The following is a 22,638-nucleotide window of genomic DNA, read 5'->3' on the forward strand; positions in this document are numbered from 1 at the left end:
GAAAATGACTATATTTGAATCAATATATCTGTGTATTTTTATTCCTTGTCTTGTTTACTGTAGAAATGAAAAATTTAAAGTAATATTTTGTCACTACATTCAAACAGCAAACCGTATGACTCAATCCATAAAAATACATAAAAACGTTGCTGTCAATCTGTTTTAATTTTTCTGGTCGTAACTTAAAGCTGTTGTCTTAATTGCATAAATACAATCTGATTTATCCTTAACCAAATGCATCTTATATTGCATCATATTCAGCACATAGGAGTGAAACTCTTATAATGAAGGATATTCTAAACGGGATCTTAATACTGTTCTAAAATTCCTATCATACCATATCATGCTACATTCTTTGAAATCTACAAGTAATACTAACGGCTACCAAGCTTTCAAGCAGACCCAGGTAAAAAAAAAAGGAAGAAAATAGTAGGATCCAAATTTTCAACAAAACCAAAAAAAAAAAAAAAAAGACAAAAATAGTTTTTTTGGGGACAAAATCAGTATAAAAGTAGGAATTTTGCAGGCTTTCAGGAGTACTTTTCATTGATACAGCATCATAAGCCTCATTTAACATGTTCGTTACTCACAACACTTGTGCTCCATCCTCAACTAAGCTCTTGGAAGTACAGTTGCAGTACTCCAGCTTTGTGTGAATTATATGAAAGTGTGTAACACTGTTATGAAAATTTTTCAATGAGATTTCATTTTTTTGGAGTTGTGGGACGAAAAAGTAGGACAAAATAGGAATTTCAACAAAAGAAGTAGGAAAAGTAGGAGCAAGGTAAAAATACTAGGAAAATTAGGACAAGTAGGAAGACTTGAAAGCCTGGGCTACGTGTGTTTGTATGGACTGATCATGCCAGCTGCATTTTAAACGAAACAGATGCTTGTTAACATATACAACATGCAATCAATCATATGACTTTTGACCTTCGTGACCTGTGACCTTAGAGTTCATGTCGCAGGCTGTAGTAGGCATCAAACCAGATCTTGCCAGACTTTTCCAGAGACCTTGAGGAAAGGAAGAAAGAATGGAAAAAAAGACTAGTTTGCTAAATTAAAATTAAAAAAGCAAAATTTTGGATTTAGTTAATACTTGCTGCGAGGAAATATTTACCAGACGGGCTACTGTACTTCACCTTGTAAAATTCACAGCAGCAAGACAATTTTATTTGTCGAAGTCCTAAAGCTTCTATAACAAAGCAACGAAAGATTTGAATGATCGTTTTCATCTTTTCATTTCACTACTGTCGATTGTTGTTGAAGTTTTTCACCCCTCATACAGCAAGAACTGCAGCAGAAATTAAGAAATTTGACTAAAATATCCATGCTCTCTCGCATTACCAAAGCACTATTTGTGTTTTTTTTGGCTCAGTTGCTTGGTTCTCAACTTAATAAGTAGGGCTGTCCCGGAAAATATACCGAGTATATATTTGAATTTTTGATCATCAATCAGATATTCGAATAGGTTTTTTGCTGGTTTGAATATTTTAAAAAATATAGAATAAAAATATGCAAGTACACACATGACTGCATGTTATTGTTAAGTTGCGGTGCTTTATTGTCAGGTGCCACTTTCTTGTCGACGGTAACTTTTTCCGACGACAGTTCATTGTTCTCATCCTTTTAGCAGGTTAAAGTCCTTGACAGTTATGAAATACTTAGTGCAAAACACTCCAGTGACCCATATTGATCGCCGCATGCATATTTTAACTGGCGCTCTCTGCGTTCAACTTTTGACCAGCTCGGCACGAAGTTGCAACTGGCAGTTTTGAATATCTGAATATTCGGTCAAACGCAGTTTCAAAAAATCGAATACTAAATTATTCCAAGATGGACAGACCTAGTAATAAGGTCATGAGTTTTTATAAACAGGAAACAACCATTATATTTTGTTGCAACTTCTTTGGTACTTGATAAAACTTACTTTGAGAGCTGAAGTTTAAATGCTTTTAATTTGTCGAAGAAAAAAGCGTGGGGGCTAATCTTGAAATTCGAGTTCGGGGACTTAACTCTCACTCTGTGAGCACAGGAAAAATAGTTTTGTTGTAAGTTTACTTAGATTAGCTTCAGAACTGTAAAGTTATAAAAATGACAAAGTTGTGACTCACGTTACAATGTCTACGAAGGCTGAGCCCAGAGTCTTCAGCTGATAATCAATGCCGTGTTTCTTACAGAGGGATTTGGCCATCGGGGCGATGCGGTAAAGGTTGTGACGTGGCATGGTAGGAAATAGGCTGGAAGGGCGAGAAATAAAAACAATAGAAAGTTTCTGCTCAAGTTCGTTAACTTCACATCAATTGCACATTTTCAAATCTGGGTATTACAAACCTCTGTAAGTGCATTTCAATCTGTTTTGTGTATATCTCACTTTGAGCCCAATGATTTATATAAATAGGCTGTGTTCATGGCGAACAAAAACAGAAAGAAAATGTGAATATAGAAGGAAGATTTTATGCTTATTGTCATCTTATTTTCTGAAACAGTTACAGTTTCAATGAAGAAGACTCTCTTATTCCTATACTTACTGGTGCTCAATCTGGAAATTCAGATGCCCAGTGAACCAGTCGTTGAACCAGGACTGCTGGATGTTGCAAGTAGCACTCAGCTGCGAGAAAAAATGCACGGGCAATCAAATGATTATAATTACCAGAAAATTGAAAAGTGCGATTTCCAAAGAATGACACTTAGATAGGAACATTCCTGCTCCCCAATCCCCTTACACTCCATGCTGTAAAGCAATTGCCATACGCCAGTTGGGTATTTCAACTGTGCATGCACACAATGTAAAAGGGAATACACATCATTTGCTTTTGCTGTAATTTTCAGAAATGGATGGAATTGGGGGGTTGGAAATATATAGCAAATATAGTTATACTGACTTTTTTGAGGTTTTGGGTTCGAAAATGCTATAAAAACTAAGAAAAACAATCATTTTCCTGTAGTCTGGTTCCCTGACTCCATATAAGAAGAAACAGAGCAGTTTACATACATCGGGGAATTGTAAGGTCAGGGAACCAATCTAGCTGGCTTGTACCCGTTCATAGGTGTGTAATCGATTGCAAACAAGTGCGATGGTCAACTGGGGCCAGTATTTGAAAAAAAGCCAGTTGTTTCCAATGCTGATCGGCCGATCAGCGTTGGAAATTGATACAAAAATACCACTTTTCTTGAAAATGACAGTATACCAGGTGCCATGATTTTACAGGATGCTTTACACTGTCACTCACTAACAGTCCAGCAAGGTATTTCAAAATGATTTGGTAGTTTTATTTTTCGATGTTTGCAAATGTTGTATTTTCCCTTTAAGGGTCACAGGTCTTTTGAGATAACCAAACACTCAACGAAGGCGCATGAACGCGCAAGGAGACGGTTGCACGATGCTCGCGTGTTATTTACGAGCAGAATGAGCGTTCGCGTATAACATCGCGGTTACAAAAGACCCTTCCATTTCATCCTCGGTGACCTGGACTACTTCATGGAGATACCGAACCGGCCTATTCCAGCATGATGTGATTCATTCAATTATCTCCAAACTACGATTACAGTTTTCTATACGGAGTGTGTGTGGGAACAATTAAAGAGGTTGTGGAATGCTCGAAGACATTTCCGTCATTTTTCGGGTATATGTAGCCTAAGGTGTGATGACATAAAAACGACTATTGTGTCTGTCATGAAGTGGCTACAAAAGGTACTTTTGAGAGCTGTTTTTCAGGTCCTGTTTCGACCCGAATGTGCAATTCGTGTAAAACAAAAACAAAACATAGCAAATCGTGACGTATTAAACAGGACTCGTTTATACTACGCTGCAACAGGACCTGAAAAACAGCTCTCAAAAGTACCTTTTGTACTCATGTCATGACAGACACAATAGTCGTTTTTATTTCATCACACCTTAGGCTACATATACCCGAAAAATGACAGAAATGTCTTCGAGCATTCCACAACCTCTTTAATAGTGCCGTCAGGCCATTCATGAGAGCTCCACAGTGTGGTACACTACTCTATTTGTTTTGAATAAAATACACACTTGAAGAGTGCATCATCCTTATCATCCAAGCCACAATATTGCAATTTCCTTGCGCAGGATAGCTGCATAAACCCTGGGCCTGCTTCCTGGCTCTGCTAACTAAAGGTTAGCATATTCCACGGGTTAGCAGGAAACTTTGTTTTGTGCCATGGCGCATGTCTGTAACTAGGGGTTCTATGCTTAGAGGGTAAGCAACAAGTTTTTATGTGAGCACTGTAAGCAGAGAAACAGAATTGCACAGAATTCCGTTGTTAGTTGAAGTGAAGTTAGCTTTACCTGTAACGCTAACCACGGCTTTCCCTGATCCTCCTCGATATTCATGGGTATGTGGTTGGACTGGGCCACCCAGGTGAACCACATGCTCTCCAACACCCTGCAACAACAAACAAACGATAGGAATGAAAGATTAACATCCGTTAAAGGGCTATGCAATGACATTTTTTATGCAATCCTTATTAATGCACCTTTGTGTCTTTTCAAGGGTATTTGGTGCCTTTTTCGTTTTTCGTAATGTCATTTCAGGCAGAAACCTCAATGTTACAGCTATTTCAACACCAAAAAGTTTACAGCTTTTGCAAGACCAGAAACTGATTTTTGCAAGATCGCCGAGTCGGGATGAACTTGCCGGGGTTGACATTTTACTCTGCGGGGAAAGGAAATGAGAAGCATGCTTGGGCGGCTGCTTTACCTGTGGGCAACCAACAGGCATGATGTCATACAGGGTGAGTCAAAAAAATCGGAACCCAAACCCCAAAAATATATTTCATATTTTAAAAAATATGTAACACCAAACATAATAATGACTGGAAAGCCAATTTCATAAGCTACTTTTAGGTGAAAAAAATACTGAAATTGGTCAATCCCTTCAAACAATATCACCATTAAAACCTGTCTCGTCCAAAAACTGCGATTTCAAGAATCGTCGTCACAATTGTCTTCAAACATCACCAGCGATAAAATCTCAGCTTAAACGTTAAAAGTATTCAACAAAGTCCTGTCTTTCGAAAAAAGTAGATTTTCTATATCATATTGTTTGTCTAACCACGATTGTTAATAAAGATATTGTGTACTACAGTTGGTGACAGTTGTTGAAACAAGTATTCTTTGTCATTTTCATTTTGAAACAAGTATTCTTTGTCATTGTTCCAAACAGTCAAAACACACAACAATTTTTTTTTTTTTTTGGACGACAAGTTTTAGGGTAATTGCTTTTAAATGGTGATTTTCTTTGAACGGATTGAGCAATTTCAGTATTTTTTTCATCTAAAAGTAGCTTATGAAATTGGCTTTTCAGTGATTATTAATTTTGGTGCTACATATTTTTTTAAATATGAAATATATTTTTTGAGGTTTGGGTTTCGCTTTTTTTGACTCACCCTGTAGATTACTTGGTCTATTGAGAGTTGGTTCATTTGATTGTAATAACATTATCATATATCAGTCCAACAAGAAAGCGTAACGAAAATCAGAGCAGTTGCTTTAGAAATGTCCTCTATTGCATAGCTACAGAAAACCTGCAGTCATGCGAATGTCAAGTGATTTTTTTTTAAAAGCAAACACACAGAAATTGTACGCGTATTGCCATCTGACACATTGTTCAAATGCTTCAGTGACGTCATCTGCATCTTCTTTATACGAGTCTCTCAAGCACCCCCCTTCATTTCTTCATTAGCCCCACCCCCTTTACCTCATGCACTCAAACAGCACGAGTGTCTTCCAGAAACCGAGTAGTGGTATGTAGAACAGAGCAAAGCGGACGTAGTAGGTTGCACTTAGAAACAGATCCTGCATGTACAGAACAAGAGCAAACAGAGTTTGTTAAACTTTAGGGGAAAGAAAATAGCAGGCAAGTGTCGTGAGTTCATGTTCACTTTATATGTGAACCTCCTGGCTCCGAACACTGACTAGTCTAGTTACAGACTCAAGTGTTTGTCTTTAATCCAACAGCAATTTGCAGAATTGATTGACCGGAAAATTTAGGTAATTTTTTCTCCAATTTTATTTGAGCAACATTTTCAAACTGTTGTAAATTGTAATGCTTTGGTTTGTTTCACAAAACAAATTTATTGACCTTAACCAAATAAACCCAGATGGGAAACATGTCGCACACATTGTAGCACCTAAAAGATGTTCCCGAATGTAACATATTCCTGCAAAATCTTGCTAGTGTTTTTTAAGGTCAACTTGCACACATTCTATCCTGGAAATATTGAAAGTTTCAAGTACAAGTTACGTGATCGTGTCAACAAAATTCACAAAATAACTCAGTACCATCCATTCCTTGCGGGTGACACAGTAGTAAAAGGTCATGAACTGGAAGTAGACGGGGAACAGAAGAGGCGGCCCAACTGCAGAGAGAAATATAACAGAGCAGATTACCAAATGCTTTAATACTATTACACTGCCTCAGCGCTATCTGAAAATTCGGGCAGAACATCAAACTCAGCAGCAAAACATGGCAAAATCTAAATAAATTGCAAGGAAAAAATTATTTTACAAAAATATATCAGTCTGGATGTTGATTTTATTTGAAATCTGAGCCAAAAGTGCTTGCCAGAAATTGATTGACTGCTCTGATGACCTTTTAGCAACCTTTTAGCACTGACCTGGCGTTATTTTCTCTGTAACGCGTCATGCACCATAAATATTCTGACAAATATGGACAGCTTTGAGAAGAGACCTGATGCTTTTTCAAACAACAAATTTCGAGATTATGGCAGGACTGTTTAAACTTCCCATGAACGCATTAATGTAGAGTGAACATTTAACCGTAGTATTCTAGTGCCTATGGACAGATAGCTGATCTCTATGCACCAATCGATGTCAAAAAAATTTCCTTGAAAACAACCCAGTTGGAAATAGTTTCTACCACGACCAGGTAACAAATCGAATTTTAGTTTTTACGTTTACTAAAATAGAATTTGAGAGATGTCCTTCACATTTGCATTAACATGAAATATGAACCGGCTTTGAAGCTGTAAATCTGCGCCACTTGATCCCCATCTGAAACAAGCGAGAAATTTTACTCACCACTTCATTTTCGTGGGGGAAAAAAATTTGGGCAAATTATCACAAATTGGAAATTAACATGAAGAAGGGCAACTTACTTATAAAGAAGTACCTATGCTGATAGTTGTAGGGCATGCTGGACTTTCCTTTGGCGGCATTTTTCTCAGCCATTTTCTTGGGCATGTTCTCCCCGACGACAAAGAGGGCTTCAAGTCTCACATCGGGATCCTTGTACATCTGGGGACATGGATGCAATCATGAGTGAGTCACGCAATTGTTAAATATTTTAAAAAACTTTTTTTTTTAAATGTTTTCTGGATGCAGGGTTTTGGGCCGGGTGGATGAATTGAGGCATTGTTTGGCATACCCCACTTTGAAGATATTTTAATATCGTACGCCTATCTAATTAGTATTGGATATAAGCTAACAATCCAAATAACGCCAAGTACAATTGACGTATCACAGTTTGCAAGTTAGCTACGCCCCTTAGACAACCCTATGGAGTTTTGTACGTTAAGTTTTGTTTGTCTCAGATTTTGGGCATTCCGCGTCCATTTGTATATCATGTAATTGGACAATATTTCACAAGCTGTGTTGACGCAATTCTACCATCCAAATCATGCAGACCCTAAATATTTTTATTGGGAACAAAAATGTATGATGTCGCCCTCCACCCACGTTTTAGCGTACATCTTACCGCATTCGTTTGAAATTTGTATTTCATTTTGTGTAAGTTGATCGTCGGTGCAGTCTTTGCCGCACTGTGTAGCGAAGCCTACGAATGCATGCATCCCCAAAAAACTACCTTGAACAGATTCTGTTCAATTAACCTGTTCAGTTGTTTAATTGACCTATAACACACGAAAAGACTTTTTTATTGACAAAAAAATTATTTTATTCAAAATTTTTGGACAAACGTGGCATACAAGGTGCACTGAACCAATTCAAGCCCCATTGAAAACAGTGTAAAATCAACAAAGTTCAGGGCCAAATAACATGCAAGCCGACATCACTGGGGTTTCTGAAACAAAAATTAAATTATTTTCTAATCCTTCATCTGCCTAATTCTTTTCAATTTTGGGTGGGTTAGCCGATTACATTTTTAATTATTCACCACAGAACATAATCACCTCCCGAAAAGTGGTACTTCCCAAGACTGCAAGATATTATCAAATCTGCTCTCAGATGAAAGCCCAAAGACCAGGGAGTTGATCTTTGGCTATATTTACACAACTCCACCTTTTTTAAAGCCAAACAGTCTCCTTTTTTAAAAGAAATTGTGGGGTCACTTTTTATGCTAATCGGCTGGCATAGAAATTCTCACTTGAATTAGTTCACTGCACCCTAAAAGGTTTGAGGTCGGCGATTTGGCTGTAAAAAAATCCTGGTAGGTCGGGTGACTGTAAACACACAATATTTCATTGGCTTATAATGGATATCTCATGGCGGTACTGAACAGGATCGAGAAAAACACAGGTTCAAGGCTTTTTCTTTTTTTCAACAGTGGATTACAGATTTTCCATGTGGTCAAGTTACATTTAATTAACAGAAATAAGAAGTTACTAATATAAAGCTACTTACTACGTTTGGCTTAGCGTGATGCTGGTAGTGCATGTGGTTCCACCAATTGCCAGAGGCACCCTGTGCATTTTAGGGGGAAAAAAGACCATTAATCATATGAAAGATTTGGATTTATCTACCATCCAGGACAGGACAGACATTGGCACTGGACACATCTAGCTGAATATAATTTTGAACATTTTAAACAAAGAAAACGTTCTGCACATTTTTTCTAGTTGCATTTTTTTGGTTGGGTACATTTTGTCCAACTGATGATACCATTTAATGAATTGGTACAAATATTCAAATTATCATATTTCTATTTTCATTTCAATACATTATAATTTTCTTTGGATTCCTCCCCCCTCAAAATGTGCTAACAAATGTTAATTCACATGTCTTTTTCTTTTAATTTAAACAAAAAAAGTTGACTCTATTTTTTGAAAAGTAACTCACTGGAGTTGAAATAAACTGGACAGAGGTCTTATTAGTCTTATCATTTTTGTGTCTGGAAAAGCAGTGTACAAGGCTTTTATTATACCCTTCACAAAAAGTCTATTGAATAATTCAACAGACTTTTTCAATTCTATTCCATCTTATGAATAAATTTCAAAAGACTTTTGTGAAGGACATAATTTCAATTGACTTTTGTGAAGGACATAATATTCTCTTTGTCCCTCCCCTAGGCAACCAGTTTGGATCCTTGAAGTCCAGCTGGGATTGTCCTGTTGGTCCCTTTTGTCAGAGTCTAGCCTCTGGGTTGTCCATTGTACTGATCTCTCCAGACACATTATTAACACATAACTGAGCATGTTACTGTTACATGCCTAGTTTTCTACTAACATGTTGGACTTTTGACATGAGCGGACACGGTCATGAACTGGTCAGGAGAAGTTCTACTTCAGGAGTGGGGTACAAATAATCCAAAATGTTTCTACAAGGAAGGGAACAGGCTATTCTAAAAGTGGGAGGGGGAGGGTTGACTTAAAGCCAGGGCTTGAGAGGAACACAGATGAAAATTGGCAACATGGGCGGTAGATTGGGACAAATAAAAAACTCATGAACAAAATATTTTACAAAGCCTCAAATCAACACAGGGTCTACTTGTGGCATAGGTGTGTATTTGCATAAAAAAGGCACTCCTAACAACTTGCCATTGCAATTGTTTCAATTAAAACTTTCAACCCCCCCAAAAAAAAAAATAGATGAAAACTTCTCACTTAGGCTTTTCTAATAGCCACAAATCTAAAAAAAAAAACAACTGGAAAAATCTAATCCAGGGCATTACAAAGCTGGGCGTCGTGGTAAAACTTTGCACACGTGTATAAATTTTAATCTCAATTTACCAGAAACTTGCACGGAAGGATTAGCTGGCTGGATAACTGTGACCATTACATCATGTAAGGTCTGTTTATACATGGGGGGGATTTGTGGGGTGATCTCTGGGGGACCGGTATCTGTTGACTCTTCTTCATTCTGTTCTAATTGTTACATGGACTGAACATTGGACTGAACAATTGTCTGCTGTTGATATAACCTTGTCATTTGCCAGACAGCCCACTCCCAAAAAGTAATCATGTCATGGCTTCATATGAATTGATTCTTGACAAGATTAACATGCTAAAATATACAATCATTTTTGAAGACATGTTATTGGCAGTATCATTCTACTCTAACAACTGGACACATGAATATGGAATAGCCTACCCACCCCAATCAGAAATTCAAGCAGCGTCTTGTCTTTCAATCAAAAAGGCTTTCAAGACCCATCTTTTCCCCAAATCATAACTGGCTGTCCTCTTTCTTTGTCTTCTTTCCCTTTTTCATTTCTTGGTTATAGCGCATTGTATCTTTGGGCAATTTGGCGCTCTATAAATCCAGTTATTATTCTTCTTCTTATGTGACTATAATTTTTCTTTAACTAGCGGATGAACTTTTGATCACTTCAATGCAATCCTTAAAATTTCTTGAAATGTTTCAGCAATTGATACTGTTTATCATGTCTGACAATCTTGACAGATATCTGTTAACTGTTACACCCTAGGGTGTGTGGAAATTACAATTGGAGGATTCACAGCTGCTTGGAGGATTCACAGCTGCTTGGATGAGTGTTTTCTTTCGGTTGGTATTTTGTTTGTTTTAAATACGGAAAATTGGAAAGGATTAAGCAAAACAAAATTTGTCAAAGATATAAATTTTCCAAATGAGAAGTAATTTTCACTTCATGATGTAGCTAAAGATGAACTTCCCACAGTGCTTTCATCCTTTTTCCTTCAAAATGCACTAGTGCCCAGGACACAAAGGGTTAAATACAAGGGTCTCTTCTGTCCCAGCAGGTGGGAAAAAAATCAATACATAAGGCCAAAAAAAAAAAGTCTCCAGTTTCTGGTATGGAGCTTGCCCAAAAAGTGGTGCGGCGACGCGGCTTTTTTTTTTTTTTTTACCTGATTTTTTTGCTTCAAATGTCGGCTGATGACTGCAAATGGTACCTGACTAAACTTAGTGCAAATATATGGGAGTCCAGAGAGGCCACATAAAGCTTATTCTCGACCATAACCCCATCTAAAAACACGTTAAAATTGTGCAGCAGCAGGATTCCAGTCAAACCAGTGAGTTTGGCGGTTTTGAGACATCATCTTTCATTGAAAAAAAAACTTTTTCATTTTGCCGACGCGCATGGCTATGGCGCGCATACCAGAAACAGAAACCGGAGACTTTTTTTTTTTGGCCTAACTGAACTGTTTTATAATCAGTTCAGTCACCTTGAACAGAACTGTTTTATAATCAGTCCAGTCACCTTGTACTCTTATATAACACATCCAGATGGATGAAGACCATTGGTATGGGTTTGTCCTTGTAAAGGCACATATCACTCAGAGCTCTAGTGTTCCATTCAGATCACCCTTCCATACAACAATCTATGTGCAAACTTTTCTGTCCAAAATTTTCTGTCTGTAGCCTCCAGCCAAGGCCGAATCTCTTTGTTCTTTATTCCTCCCCCCTCCAAAAAGACCTTCCTTTTTTCTGCACAGAAAGGAACTTTATAGTGTACCTTGATGATTCAGCGAGCAATTACCTTGATTCATATGGGAAAATGTGAGGGAATTTCAACATTTTTTTTGCCATACAAAATTTCATAGTTTGCCTCACAAAACTAATTTTAGTTTTTTTCTCTTTGAAATTGAAATGCATTCTAACTGTTTTGTATGAGAATCTAACATAATCTGTCAACTAGGATTTATGTGTGACTTGTTGTTGTGCATAGTACACTACACAGCAGATAAGACAAACTTTGAAATCAGGCCAAATCATGATTAAGTGCTTCATAATCCTATTTTGGTTTGTCCAAACAAATAAGTCAAAGTTCAATCGCAGAAAATGAGATACAACTCTAGAAAAGCTTCATAGATTGATTGGAACACATTTACTTGGTCCGAAAAAATTAGGGGGGGGGGGAGGGAAGGTGGGTGGTTATTCTGATAATAAGTGAATGTAACCAGATCCACATATCTTTAAAATTGAAACAAAAGAATGTTTCCCTTAATCTGCGGCTTCTTGTATAATGTGTTTTTGTTCCAAATTTGAATGATGTTACTGAAGGTCACCGAAGGCAACAATCTGCATATAGGCCTAACATTCTGTCATTCAAGATATCTGTTCATACCAATGAATGAAAACCAATTGCAAAGTGTGAAAGGTTGTTTTGCTCACATAAAATGCCGGGTTGATTCAACAATTTCTATGTTTTAGCCATCTATTATTTAATGACTCCATTCATATTCTTTATTTCATGGTCTACCTAAAGAATCATTCGTATAGATTCTAAAGAGCTCTCAGGTTTTAGAAGCATGATCATACCTTGCTAACTCCCATCAGCAACGCATGGAGAGCACGGTTCACTGTACGACTCTTGGAGACTGACAGATGGCCCAAGTCATGTTGAAACCAACCGGCTTGAACCTGTGGAACAGAATGAACGCAAACATACATTACTAAAATCATCATTTTTTTGACATTAATAAATTTCATACATCGTTGCTATATTCATGTGCTACTTTTCTGTGTGTGTGTTCATCGATTGCTCATGGCTTTTCTTCTAAAAATGGTATGCACATGGGATAAATTTGAAACTTGTAACAAACATCGACCCTGTATCGAAGATGGATTACTGTGACACCATGTAAATCAGATATTGAATTTCGAATAATTTTATGAAAACATTGCACCAAATTTATTCATTTATAATTAATGAATCACTTTCATAGTTTGTACTCTGGTAAACCATATCTCGAGAAAACTTTTTTGTGTAGTTGTTTGAGCACAATCACCTGATCATTACTTCTGGAGATCTACTGGATAAAATCAACGTTAAATATGATTCAAACAAAAACTTAATGATAGCTGTGTTTCGCACTTTACAGAAATATAAAGTATGTTGGCTAAGGGGAAAAGTAAAAGTCAATGGTATTGCATGTACAATTTCAAGACAATGAATGGCCTTTTAAAAACAACCATAATGCAACATGTGAATAAGCTACGTTGTCAGAATGAACAGTGCGCACTTAGGAGTCAGAAATCAATGAGTGTGTGTATTGATTTTATGGAGATGTTTACATTGTAAATACTACTCATTTAGGGCGAAAAACCAATAGACCACCGGCCTAATTCTGTCACAGAAAGCACTAGACCGCTAATTTAATCATTTGACACGGTCCAGCAGTCCAGCAGTCGAGTGGGTATTCGTACAATTTCTCCTGGATGGTATTTTGCATAATAAATGCAGCTAGACCTATCACCATGCCTTCTGGCGATGAGACACAGTCAGCTATATGATAAAAGCCCATGGGTAAAAAACCTGAATGTATGTCTAGTCTAGTCGGCCTGCTCTGCAGCTGCAAAACACACCCACTTTCATCAAGGCTGGGTTACTGAAGGGTTAAACTATGTAGGGAAAATAGCCATTATACGGGCAACTGAATGTGAAATATGCAGTATGTTTATTTATCAGGGGTGTGAGTGACCACTGATAAAAATAGCTGAAAACAGCTGAAAAAAGGTGTAAAAAAGCTGAACTTTGGAAATCTCCTATACTTTTGTACACAGCAAGTGAGGGAAAAAAAGCTGAAATCCAAAACCAAAAAAGCTGAAATCAGCTTTAAAGCTGAGATTTCACACCCCTGATTTATAAAAAAAAAAAAATTAAACACAAATTTTAGATTTTGCAGAGCTCAACCTCAGAAGCCGTTTGTGTGGGTTTTTTTTTTGCACTGTTGGTTTTGTACTTCGACAGCCATTGATTATGATATTTGTTTATGGCGCTATTCCAGCGTTATGTAAGGAAATGTAATGTCCGTGACAGAGCCAATTAACCATAATATCTGATTAATGATTCACAGAAATCCACGACCAGGCCCCTAGCCGGGTTTAAAGCGCCCTTGTTTAATACCAGCCAAGCACATATTTATTCCCATTCATAAACACCTGTTGGTCAAAAAAATCAAACAATTTCCAACGATTCTCTTCAACAATTTTACTTCAGGTTTTGTGAAACAACCCTCTGGTCATATCTATGGCATGTTTCTTGCAGGCGTGGGTGCTATAAAAATCTCCTTATTTGGAAATTGGCGCGTGCGGTGCGGCAGCGGCGCTTTATCGGTGGTTTGAAGCAACCCACGTGACGGGCTCCCGACCAATAGGAATGCGTAAACTGTCTCAGGTATTTACAGGGGTGTGAGTGACCACTGATAAAAATAGCTGAAAACAGCTGAAAAAGGTGTAAAAAAAACCGAACTTTGGAAATCTCCTATACTTTTGTACACAGCAAGAGAGGGAAAAAAGCTGAAATCCAAAACAAAAAAGCTGAAATCAGCTTTAAAGCTGAGATTTCACACCCCTGTATTTATGAATACAATTTAATACAAGTGCTAAAGGGTTAAATAATATGGCAGTGATTTCCAATCATCTCATGTTCATCAGACCATGAGACCAGTTTTTTGCAGCAGCTCGAGATCAGCACAGCGTGGCCACTACTCTCTCATAATGTACACATTAAATGTTGTACCTCTGGGTGGAGAGAAGCTATTGTAGTAAAGTGTCTTGCCCAAGAACACTAACACCATGTCCCATTGGGCAAACCACACCCCACCCCAAATTAGTCGTACATCATGCCTTTAACGTCATAACTAACATTGGACCATAAGGCTTGACACAATTCCATGCAGAGTGAATTAATGAATTATGGGCTAGAAATGAAAGTTCAGCCTACCTGTGCAGTTGCTGTAAGGAGGGCAGCCGCAACAAACGTCCCCCATCCAGCCCCAAAGTACAACATGTTGATGTAGGCAAAGAGGTCACAGAAGACAACTTGTACAAGCATGAGGAAATAGAAGAAGTAGTTGGCTTCAAACAGACCCTGACAAATAAAAGACACAGATCTTAAATGTTAGATTTCTTTGTGCACAAGCACCCTATCAACAGCCAGAAAAGGAGAGTTGGGGGTGACCTAGACTGGTTCCCGAGCCATCCACTGCGTATTTGGAATGTATTCAAAGTTATTGGAGGTGGGGATTAGTCTCGGAGACCATCGCAAGTTGAATTTAGTTCAAACGTTTTCGCACGCCGACGACGCCTGACGCTAACACAAAGACGCGGTGGCTATAGCTTTTGCACATTCACGCTGTGTGTCCCATCCACAGAGCTCTCAAAATAGGTTAAAAAACGCCCTCTTTTGTTGGCGCACGGAGCCCATCGGGCACGAGTCACGCTTAATAAAAGAACATAATGAAGTATATACACACAAGGCAATAATCAATGGCTTCTGGTCTTGCCTCATTTTATACAGATGCTGAAAATAAAAAAAAAGCTAAGCAAATGAATGTAAGTTAAGCACCTCGAAATATTGTGCTTTTTACCATTTTCTGGGCAGTGCTCCTCAAATTCTTGAGATCTTCCTCGATTTCCCTCCTTTCCTCCCTCTGCTCTGCCTTGCCGATGACTTTTAGGCCCTTGAGGTACTTCTGAACCTTGCTCATGTTGGGATGGAAGGCAGTGAAGGGTTCCTAGTTGGGAAACAAAACACAGCAGATGAGACAAGGGAATTGTTTTTGGCGTGGTGGTGGCAAGTCTGTTTAGAGTTGAGATTTGGGGGAAAATGAAAAATCCACGAAATAATCGGCCGAGGGTTTGAGGTTCGCCAAGGGCCCCAGAGCAATGAAGGGTCTAAGATGTTTGTATTTGCCTAAAGGCACCCCTTACAGTACCCATTTCTTTTGTTCTATATAAACTTTTATGGGCATAAAGTTCCATAAACACCTTTACGGTAACTACTCAGAGTTCGGATTTCAAAAGGCATTCTTTTAAACTCCTGAAATCAGAAAAAATCCTCACCCAAAAATCCTGAAATCAGGAGCAATCCTGCAAAATCTCACTCCTGGTCTGTAGCGTTAGCTATCATTCGTATCAGAAGTTTAAAAATGAACCAAGAGTTTAAGGAGGATTTTGAAGGATTGACAAAAGTACAGCCAATTGCACACCGTTATTACTTTACTGTGGATCGATAATGCTTGAAAGTTTTAAGTACAAAGAATTATGCAACTGGGTCCCTGTTGCAGTGGGATTGACCTATCGTCGTTTGCGAGTTAGCCACACCCCTTGGACAACGCTAGGGGAATGTTGTACGTTAAGTTTAGTTTGTCTCAGATTTTGTGCATTCCGCGACCCTTTATAATATCAGGCGACCCTTCATATCATATACAATATTTCACAAGCTGCATTGACGCGATTCTACTGCTGATATTCACAACTACAACATACAAGTACATTATATGTACACAATTAAAAAAAGATTTTACTTGTATGGCAATTCATTGCTGTTAATTCACACTTTCCAACAAGTACGTATCATTATGAGACCTCAAACAGATTACACAATACATGTACGTGCAATACGTGCAAAACTGGAGTTCATACGACCATATTTCATACGTGACATATTGATCAACTTCAATGGAGAGCTCTAAATATAATATTCTTTTGTTTATTTCTTTTTAAGAAAAATTAACTCGATAACCACAAGTTTAAGTTCAGGGTAACCGCCACAATTGAAAAGTGGACTATGAAACCAAATACAGTGTGATATGCGAGATGTAACTCTTGATACATTATCTAGTGTCATTGCTAAAGTCACTGGCACCGTCTGACAGTTGTTGGATAATATCTTGCCCAATAACCCTCACGCTACAAAGTACCCCAGCTGATTTTTATCTGAACGCACTTTTCGTAAGTCTCGCTGCGTTTTTTTTTCTTTTGCAGTTTATTTATTTATTTATTTATTGGATAATTTCTCATGCAAAAATTAAAAAAAAATTAATCTCACTGCGTTATTTTGCAGTTTATTAATTTATTGATGAGATAATTTCTCAGGCGAACATTAATTCTCAAGGCAAAAGTTAATCGTTTATCCAAAACAGATACAGGAATTAGATCCGCAGATCAATTTAAACACTTGCAAACAAATCATTATTACAAAGTCAACTTGTAAACTTGTGATAGAACATGGATAGAGGCTCACAAAACTTAAACCTCTTTCAAACGGATTCCAACTTTCAGAACACATGAACAAGCTTATTCAGCTCATAAAATGCCTTTAAATAGTCTCATAAAAACATTTTTTTTAATGATAAATCTGAAAGTGGTTTGTCTTTACCGTGATGAAGAAAATAAATTGAAAGATTGTGACTTGAAAAGTTAGACAACCTGTCTTTTGTTCAATGATCATATCAACAAAATCAAAATGATACTGGAATTATTTTGGGGATAAGTCTAAAAGGGTGGAGGCAAAAAAGATTTTTTAATTGATTTTAATCTTGATTTCTCACTTGCTTTGTCGTATTTTTGATGGAAAACAATGAATTGGCTACATACACCAATTACATGTATGCCTATGGAAAGTATGGAGGTGGCTAAATCCTCTTCTTCAAGATGTGTACATGTTATTGGTGGTAATGCCCACGTAATTCAGACTAAGTCTAACTCAGCCTGGTGTTTTTCAAAACCTGCTGGCCCATTTCAGACCGTAAAAGTTTGTTCACTTCACAATTCCAGATTGTGCCAAACAAATATATAGGGCCATTGCGATTTCATCATGCATTGTTCTTGGCTGCTGCGCCAATGCTTGGTGAAAGGTCAATAGGATATAGATTGACAAATATGAGGCCACAAACTTTTGCCCTTTTTGCCAACATGACATTTTTGATTCCAATATTAAAGGTGAACACATAAGTGCATGCATACTTTTGTAAGCTTCCCCAGTGACATTTGCCTCAGTTTAAAGGAATATTTAGTTGTCTGTTATTTAAAGCTATAGTCCATCATTTGCAGCCATCCGAAAAGTACTGGCGTAATTATTGTTGAAAACATACTTGGTTGAAAGATAGTAAGGGGACTAAACTCCCTGTGAAATTATTCTTTCTGGGAAGCTGTCATTTTGAAGTAATCAACAAAAGAATGCATTTCCAACGGTGATTCTTAAGAAGCACCGTAGGAAAATTTAAATTAGTAGTTCGTTTTGTTATTCAGCGCAGCGCGCACAAGGTTTGGAACGATGCACACGCGCCGCAGCGGTTGTTATAATTCGTCAGATTAGTGCGCTACGTCGCGTATAGCTGCAATTCAAAACAATTCAAAACATGATTCAGTAACTTTTGATTTGAAATTGAGATCTTAGAATGCTGTTTTTTCTCGGAATGTACAGCTGAAGCTTAGCTGAAACTTCATCAGGTTAGTTGCTCAGTATCCTTCATTAGATTTTGAACTCTTTTGTTGCTTCAAACGAACAAAATGCACAAATTACAAATGATGGACTATAGCTTTAACAGGCTATATGCTCCTTGGAACAAGTTGTGGAAGTCATTCTCCAGCCTTTTTGCTGAAGCAGTTCCTCTATATTTTGCAGGCCAGGCCTCTGCTATATTGTAAGTGTTTTTTTTACACACATTTACATACTTAACTTGAACCAGCACTAGCCATGATTGTAATTCATTAATGTACATTACAGTTCATCCAACGATCTGTGAAAAATGTTGTGTGTAGTACATTCTCAACCAGGGATCTAGTTAGCATTTTAAGTGTCCACATGTTTGTGTTGAATCTCGATTTCTTTTATTAAAAAGGGCCAAACAACACTCTAGCTACCCTTCCCCCCCCCCCCAAGTAACTGGAGCCTCAGTTTTATGATTTTTTTGGGGGGCAAACATGCAATTCCTGCACCTAACCTAATGCCTGCAATGAACAGTACCCATTATGTCAGATGAAATCAACCCTATCTCCTCTCCTTATTTATTCTGGGTAAACAGTTCTGGCCAAGTTTTGTGTTCAACTACCCCCCCCCCCCCCCCCCCATTTGAAGTGCTCTAGATTAAACGAAGGGTTTCACTATTGCTTTGCCTTGTAGTCTGCATTTCTTCAATTTTACCATTGTGACAGTAGAGGTAATCCTACAGAGCTAAAGTATCTGTAGTCCCCCCCCCCCCCAATTATTGACCTTACTGAAAAACTTATTATGATGCACTTTCACTGTCCATAGTCACAGGAAACTTTCTCCCCCATTGTTGATGACTGTGAAGTACTGAATAAACAAAATATCACCATTTCATCAGAACGACTGAAATTGCAACGTGAAGCGTTTGACTTGAATATCCCGACATATGGTTTTGTTTATGTGACTTGTGAGGCTTTTTTAATGAAGGGGCGCTGCATGGCTGCATTATACATTAGCGTAAGTCAAGTGCGGCAGAGCATGACATTGGTACATTGTACCAGCAACATCAATGGGTCACGGCAGCTATTCCACCTGCTATGCCAACTGAAAAGAATGCAGATTCCTGACAAAACTGTTTTCACAACCTCAATGATGATCGATCATTACCCATATTTGCAACGATTTATGGTGAAATACAAAAAGTGAATTTGTGAATGAGAAATAATTCAAATTAATATAAATCCTCAGAAAATGTTCGTGCCTCTCAACAGACTGTGTGAAACTAATTAAGTGGCATCTCTATTCTTCCACCCCCCCCCCCCCCCCCCCACCTAGGAGAAAGTTACACAACACTAAGACGACTATTCCTATTATTAACCTTCAGGCACATCTCAGATCATAAGGATATTTACCAATTTTTAACACAAAAAGTTCTAAAAGGACAAGTAAAAAAAAAAAGTTTCTTATCCGCTTCTTTTTTCCCTCCTTTAAAAAAAATCATACATCTGTAATATACTTTTTGTTTTGTTTTGTTTCCAGTAAAATTGTAGATGTATGCAAGTTTAAAATCTAGTAGAATGGGCGATGGCTCCTTTGGACACGAAACTATTTTATTTGACTTCGCTACTTACCGAAGCATCTTGCCCAGCGTAGTGTGACAAAAGCCTGGAACCTCCCGGGTGTTTTTTCGTCCAGGCCGTAACATCGTACACCTGGCCATTGATCACAAGCCACTTGCTTGGGTCCTCTTTAGCACGGCCATTGTGCTTGCTGACTTCGTCCCATGGTATGGTCCCGAGATTGGAGGCCTGTGTCTCTGCTACAGCGGATTCTGTGTGGTTGCCTCCTTTTCCCATCTTGTCTGTGTCTGATGCTAAACTACAGGTCTGCAACAAGCAAGGAACATTTTCCTTAGTTTTTCTACAACTTACAAGCACTGACAGTATCTATACTAGGACTAGTCTGACCATTGAGCTATGACTCTATACAAATCGCCTTTTTTTAACAGTTGGTCACGATGTGGCTCTATTTTCTTACCCGGGAGACTTTTTTTTGGAAAAAATGTTGTAACCTGATGCCACTTCCGCGATTGTGTACAAAGTCTATGGAGAGTCAAGAACATTTTTTATTTCCTAGCAAAATTGGGAAATATTTCTCAGTCCCAGATTCATGCCTTATCATCATTTTTTTTGCAATGAATGACATTCACTGTGATGATAAATGAAGAAAAAAGTGGAGTCAGGTTGCAACATTTTTTCCAGACTTTGTTTTCTCAGCTAGGTTTCAACATTTTCCCTGCTAAATTTGACTTTTTAGGAAATCGCGTAGGTTATCGCTTTTTGATGGCAGGGAAAAAATGCAGGGAAAACTTGATGTCGAATTCTTTCCAGATCTAAAAAGTACCATACAATACTCAATAGAGAAACAGTCTGCAGTGCTTATTCTTTCACTGCACAATGACCATTTGACAAAATGTCTCAAAAGTGCTGGAAGTGAAACTAAGTGTAAGAAGATAGGCCTACAAACAATGCTTAGCTCACTTTCTTCAGAGACAGTTCAGCACGAGAATAAGTAAGATAAGTAGGCCCTATGCAGTTTTTTCTTTAATAACTCACAAGCGTCCGGTTTGAATTTTGCGGATTACGTAAAGACAAAAATAACACACGAGGTCACAGCATGGGCGGTTTTCTAACAATACGTAACCCCGGACCGCGCGTAGCTCGCTTGATGAGGCTTGCCGCGCCGGACCGCCTGACGACACTTTGATGTCTTGTTGTCAATATGCCGAGTGATCCATCTTACTCTTAGTCTTATAATTGTATTGTTAAGTACCAAGGGCCTAGACAATCTTGTATAATCTCCCGTAGTTAGACAAACAAATCTTACATGTATACTTATCCGGTATCGACGTGCATGTAATAAAAATGAGTTAAAATTTCACGTTACCTTTGTTTTTGTGTACCTGTCGTCCATCGACGTCGCGACAGCCTTCAGTATTTTTTTCAAGAGACGACCGGTGACCGGACCGTGCCTAGATGATCTAGCCTTCAGCTTCACGTGCGGCGTGCATGCGTTTGCTACACGAACATGGCGCGCGAATGAAAAAAAATATGTTCAGCTGCACTCACGGGACTTTAGTCCGAGGCTGCGCACGAATCTGTCTCTTCAGCTTTTTTCGAGGTTTTCACCCATTAAAATGCGTGAAAAGAACCTGAAAGTAGACATAGCCGAAAGTCTAAAAGCCCTTTTCGGACACGGCCTGCACGCAAAAGGCCACTGTGTATTTTGTTTTGTTTGGCTTTCCATACTTAGTCACATCAGGTGATATTCTGGCCATGTCATCGCACTTGTCAACGTCTGATGATGAAATGAACGAGGAAACCCCCCATGAAATGTCCATTGTATGTATAAACTGAACTAAAGCTTATGATTTATGGCTAAAAAAATAATCATTTGCGGATTTTCTGCAGAACTATGACGAGTTGTAAGTCCCAGATTGGCATTGGAAAAGGGAAAGGGAAAAAGAAGGACGGGAATGGGCGAAATAATGTAATAGTCCAAACCGCAAATTTGCATATAACTGTTTGGACTGATCCACATCAAGAAAGGGGTTGTCGCGTTTTATCCAACTGGTAAAGATCGCACGTACATCACGTGCGACGGTGTGATGAATGCGTGCAATACTTTTACTTTGCATTCCCCCATAAATTAAATTTCCAATTTAGATTTGTGTTATTGTGATGCCATTATGTTATTGACAAAATCACTCTCCCCTTGCTCCACAGTATCTGCTAATGATGTTCAGTTGTTTCATTTTGACAAAAAATAGATCTAACTTTTTTTTCTGTTGTGGGGTCTTTTGCGCCCGTCGGGCCGCAAATTATTTGTGTACTTTTTGTACCTTTGCTATAGACAAACATGGCGTATTCCGTATTTTCTTTGTTCAATGCCTCATTCAAAGTTAATACACATTTGTACCGCCAGACACAGAGTAGTTTAATAAAAACAAGTTTGGATGAAACTCGAAAATAGCACGGGGAGATCGAGCAACTTCAACAAATTGCATCCCTGTGTAAAGTAGCGGTGTTTAAATCAAAATCATCTTCGGATGGGGTACGTCGCTGTTCACTAACAGACGATTATGCACACTGACAGACAATATTTAGTCGCTTTTCAGGGCGACACGAGTGAAATTAAAAAAAAAAAGCACCAGTAAGGCCAAAAAAAATAATAAGTCTCTGGTCAGCGCGCGTCGATTTTAATCATGCGCGTCAATCTT

General features: G+C 38.2%; 1 protein-coding gene across 3 annotated transcripts; it reads right to left on the bottom strand.

Moving 5' to 3' along the window:
* Nucleotides 1–697: 697 nt before the first annotated feature.
* On the bottom strand, nucleotides 698–21,478 carry LOC119740661 (acyl-CoA 6-desaturase-like). 3 transcript variants are annotated; one of them, XM_038216031.1, is made up of 13 exons: nucleotides 21,306–21,478; nucleotides 19,991–20,245; nucleotides 15,514–15,660; nucleotides 14,868–15,014; nucleotides 12,461–12,562; nucleotides 8,624–8,683; nucleotides 7,141–7,279; nucleotides 6,305–6,381; nucleotides 5,721–5,818; nucleotides 4,310–4,406; nucleotides 2,532–2,611; nucleotides 2,115–2,240; nucleotides 698–1,014 (listed from the first exon to the last, which is right to left on the bottom strand). In XM_038216031.1, the coding sequence occupies exons 1-13, from the start codon at nucleotides 21,330–21,332 to the stop codon at nucleotides 951–953; spliced, it is 1,419 nt and encodes a 472-aa protein (XP_038071959.1). In that variant the 5' UTR covers nucleotides 21,333–21,478; the 3' UTR covers nucleotides 698–950. The 3 variants fall into 3 exon arrangements, with proteins under 3 accessions (XP_038071959.1, XP_038071960.1, XP_038071961.1); XM_038216032.1 differs by having other exon boundaries at nucleotides 21,246–21,317; XM_038216033.1 differs by lacking the exon at nucleotides 21,306–21,478 and adding an exon at nucleotides 20,900–20,988.
* Between the last annotated feature and the right edge of the window lie 1,160 nt (nucleotides 21,479–22,638).

This window comes from Patiria miniata, unplaced genomic scaffold (genome assembly GCF_015706575.1).
Source record: "Patiria miniata isolate m_02_andy unplaced genomic scaffold, ASM1570657v1 HiC_scaffold_5, whole genome shotgun sequence".
In the NCBI taxonomy this organism is placed as follows: Eukaryota; Metazoa; Echinodermata; class Asteroidea; order Valvatida; family Asterinidae; genus Patiria; species Patiria miniata.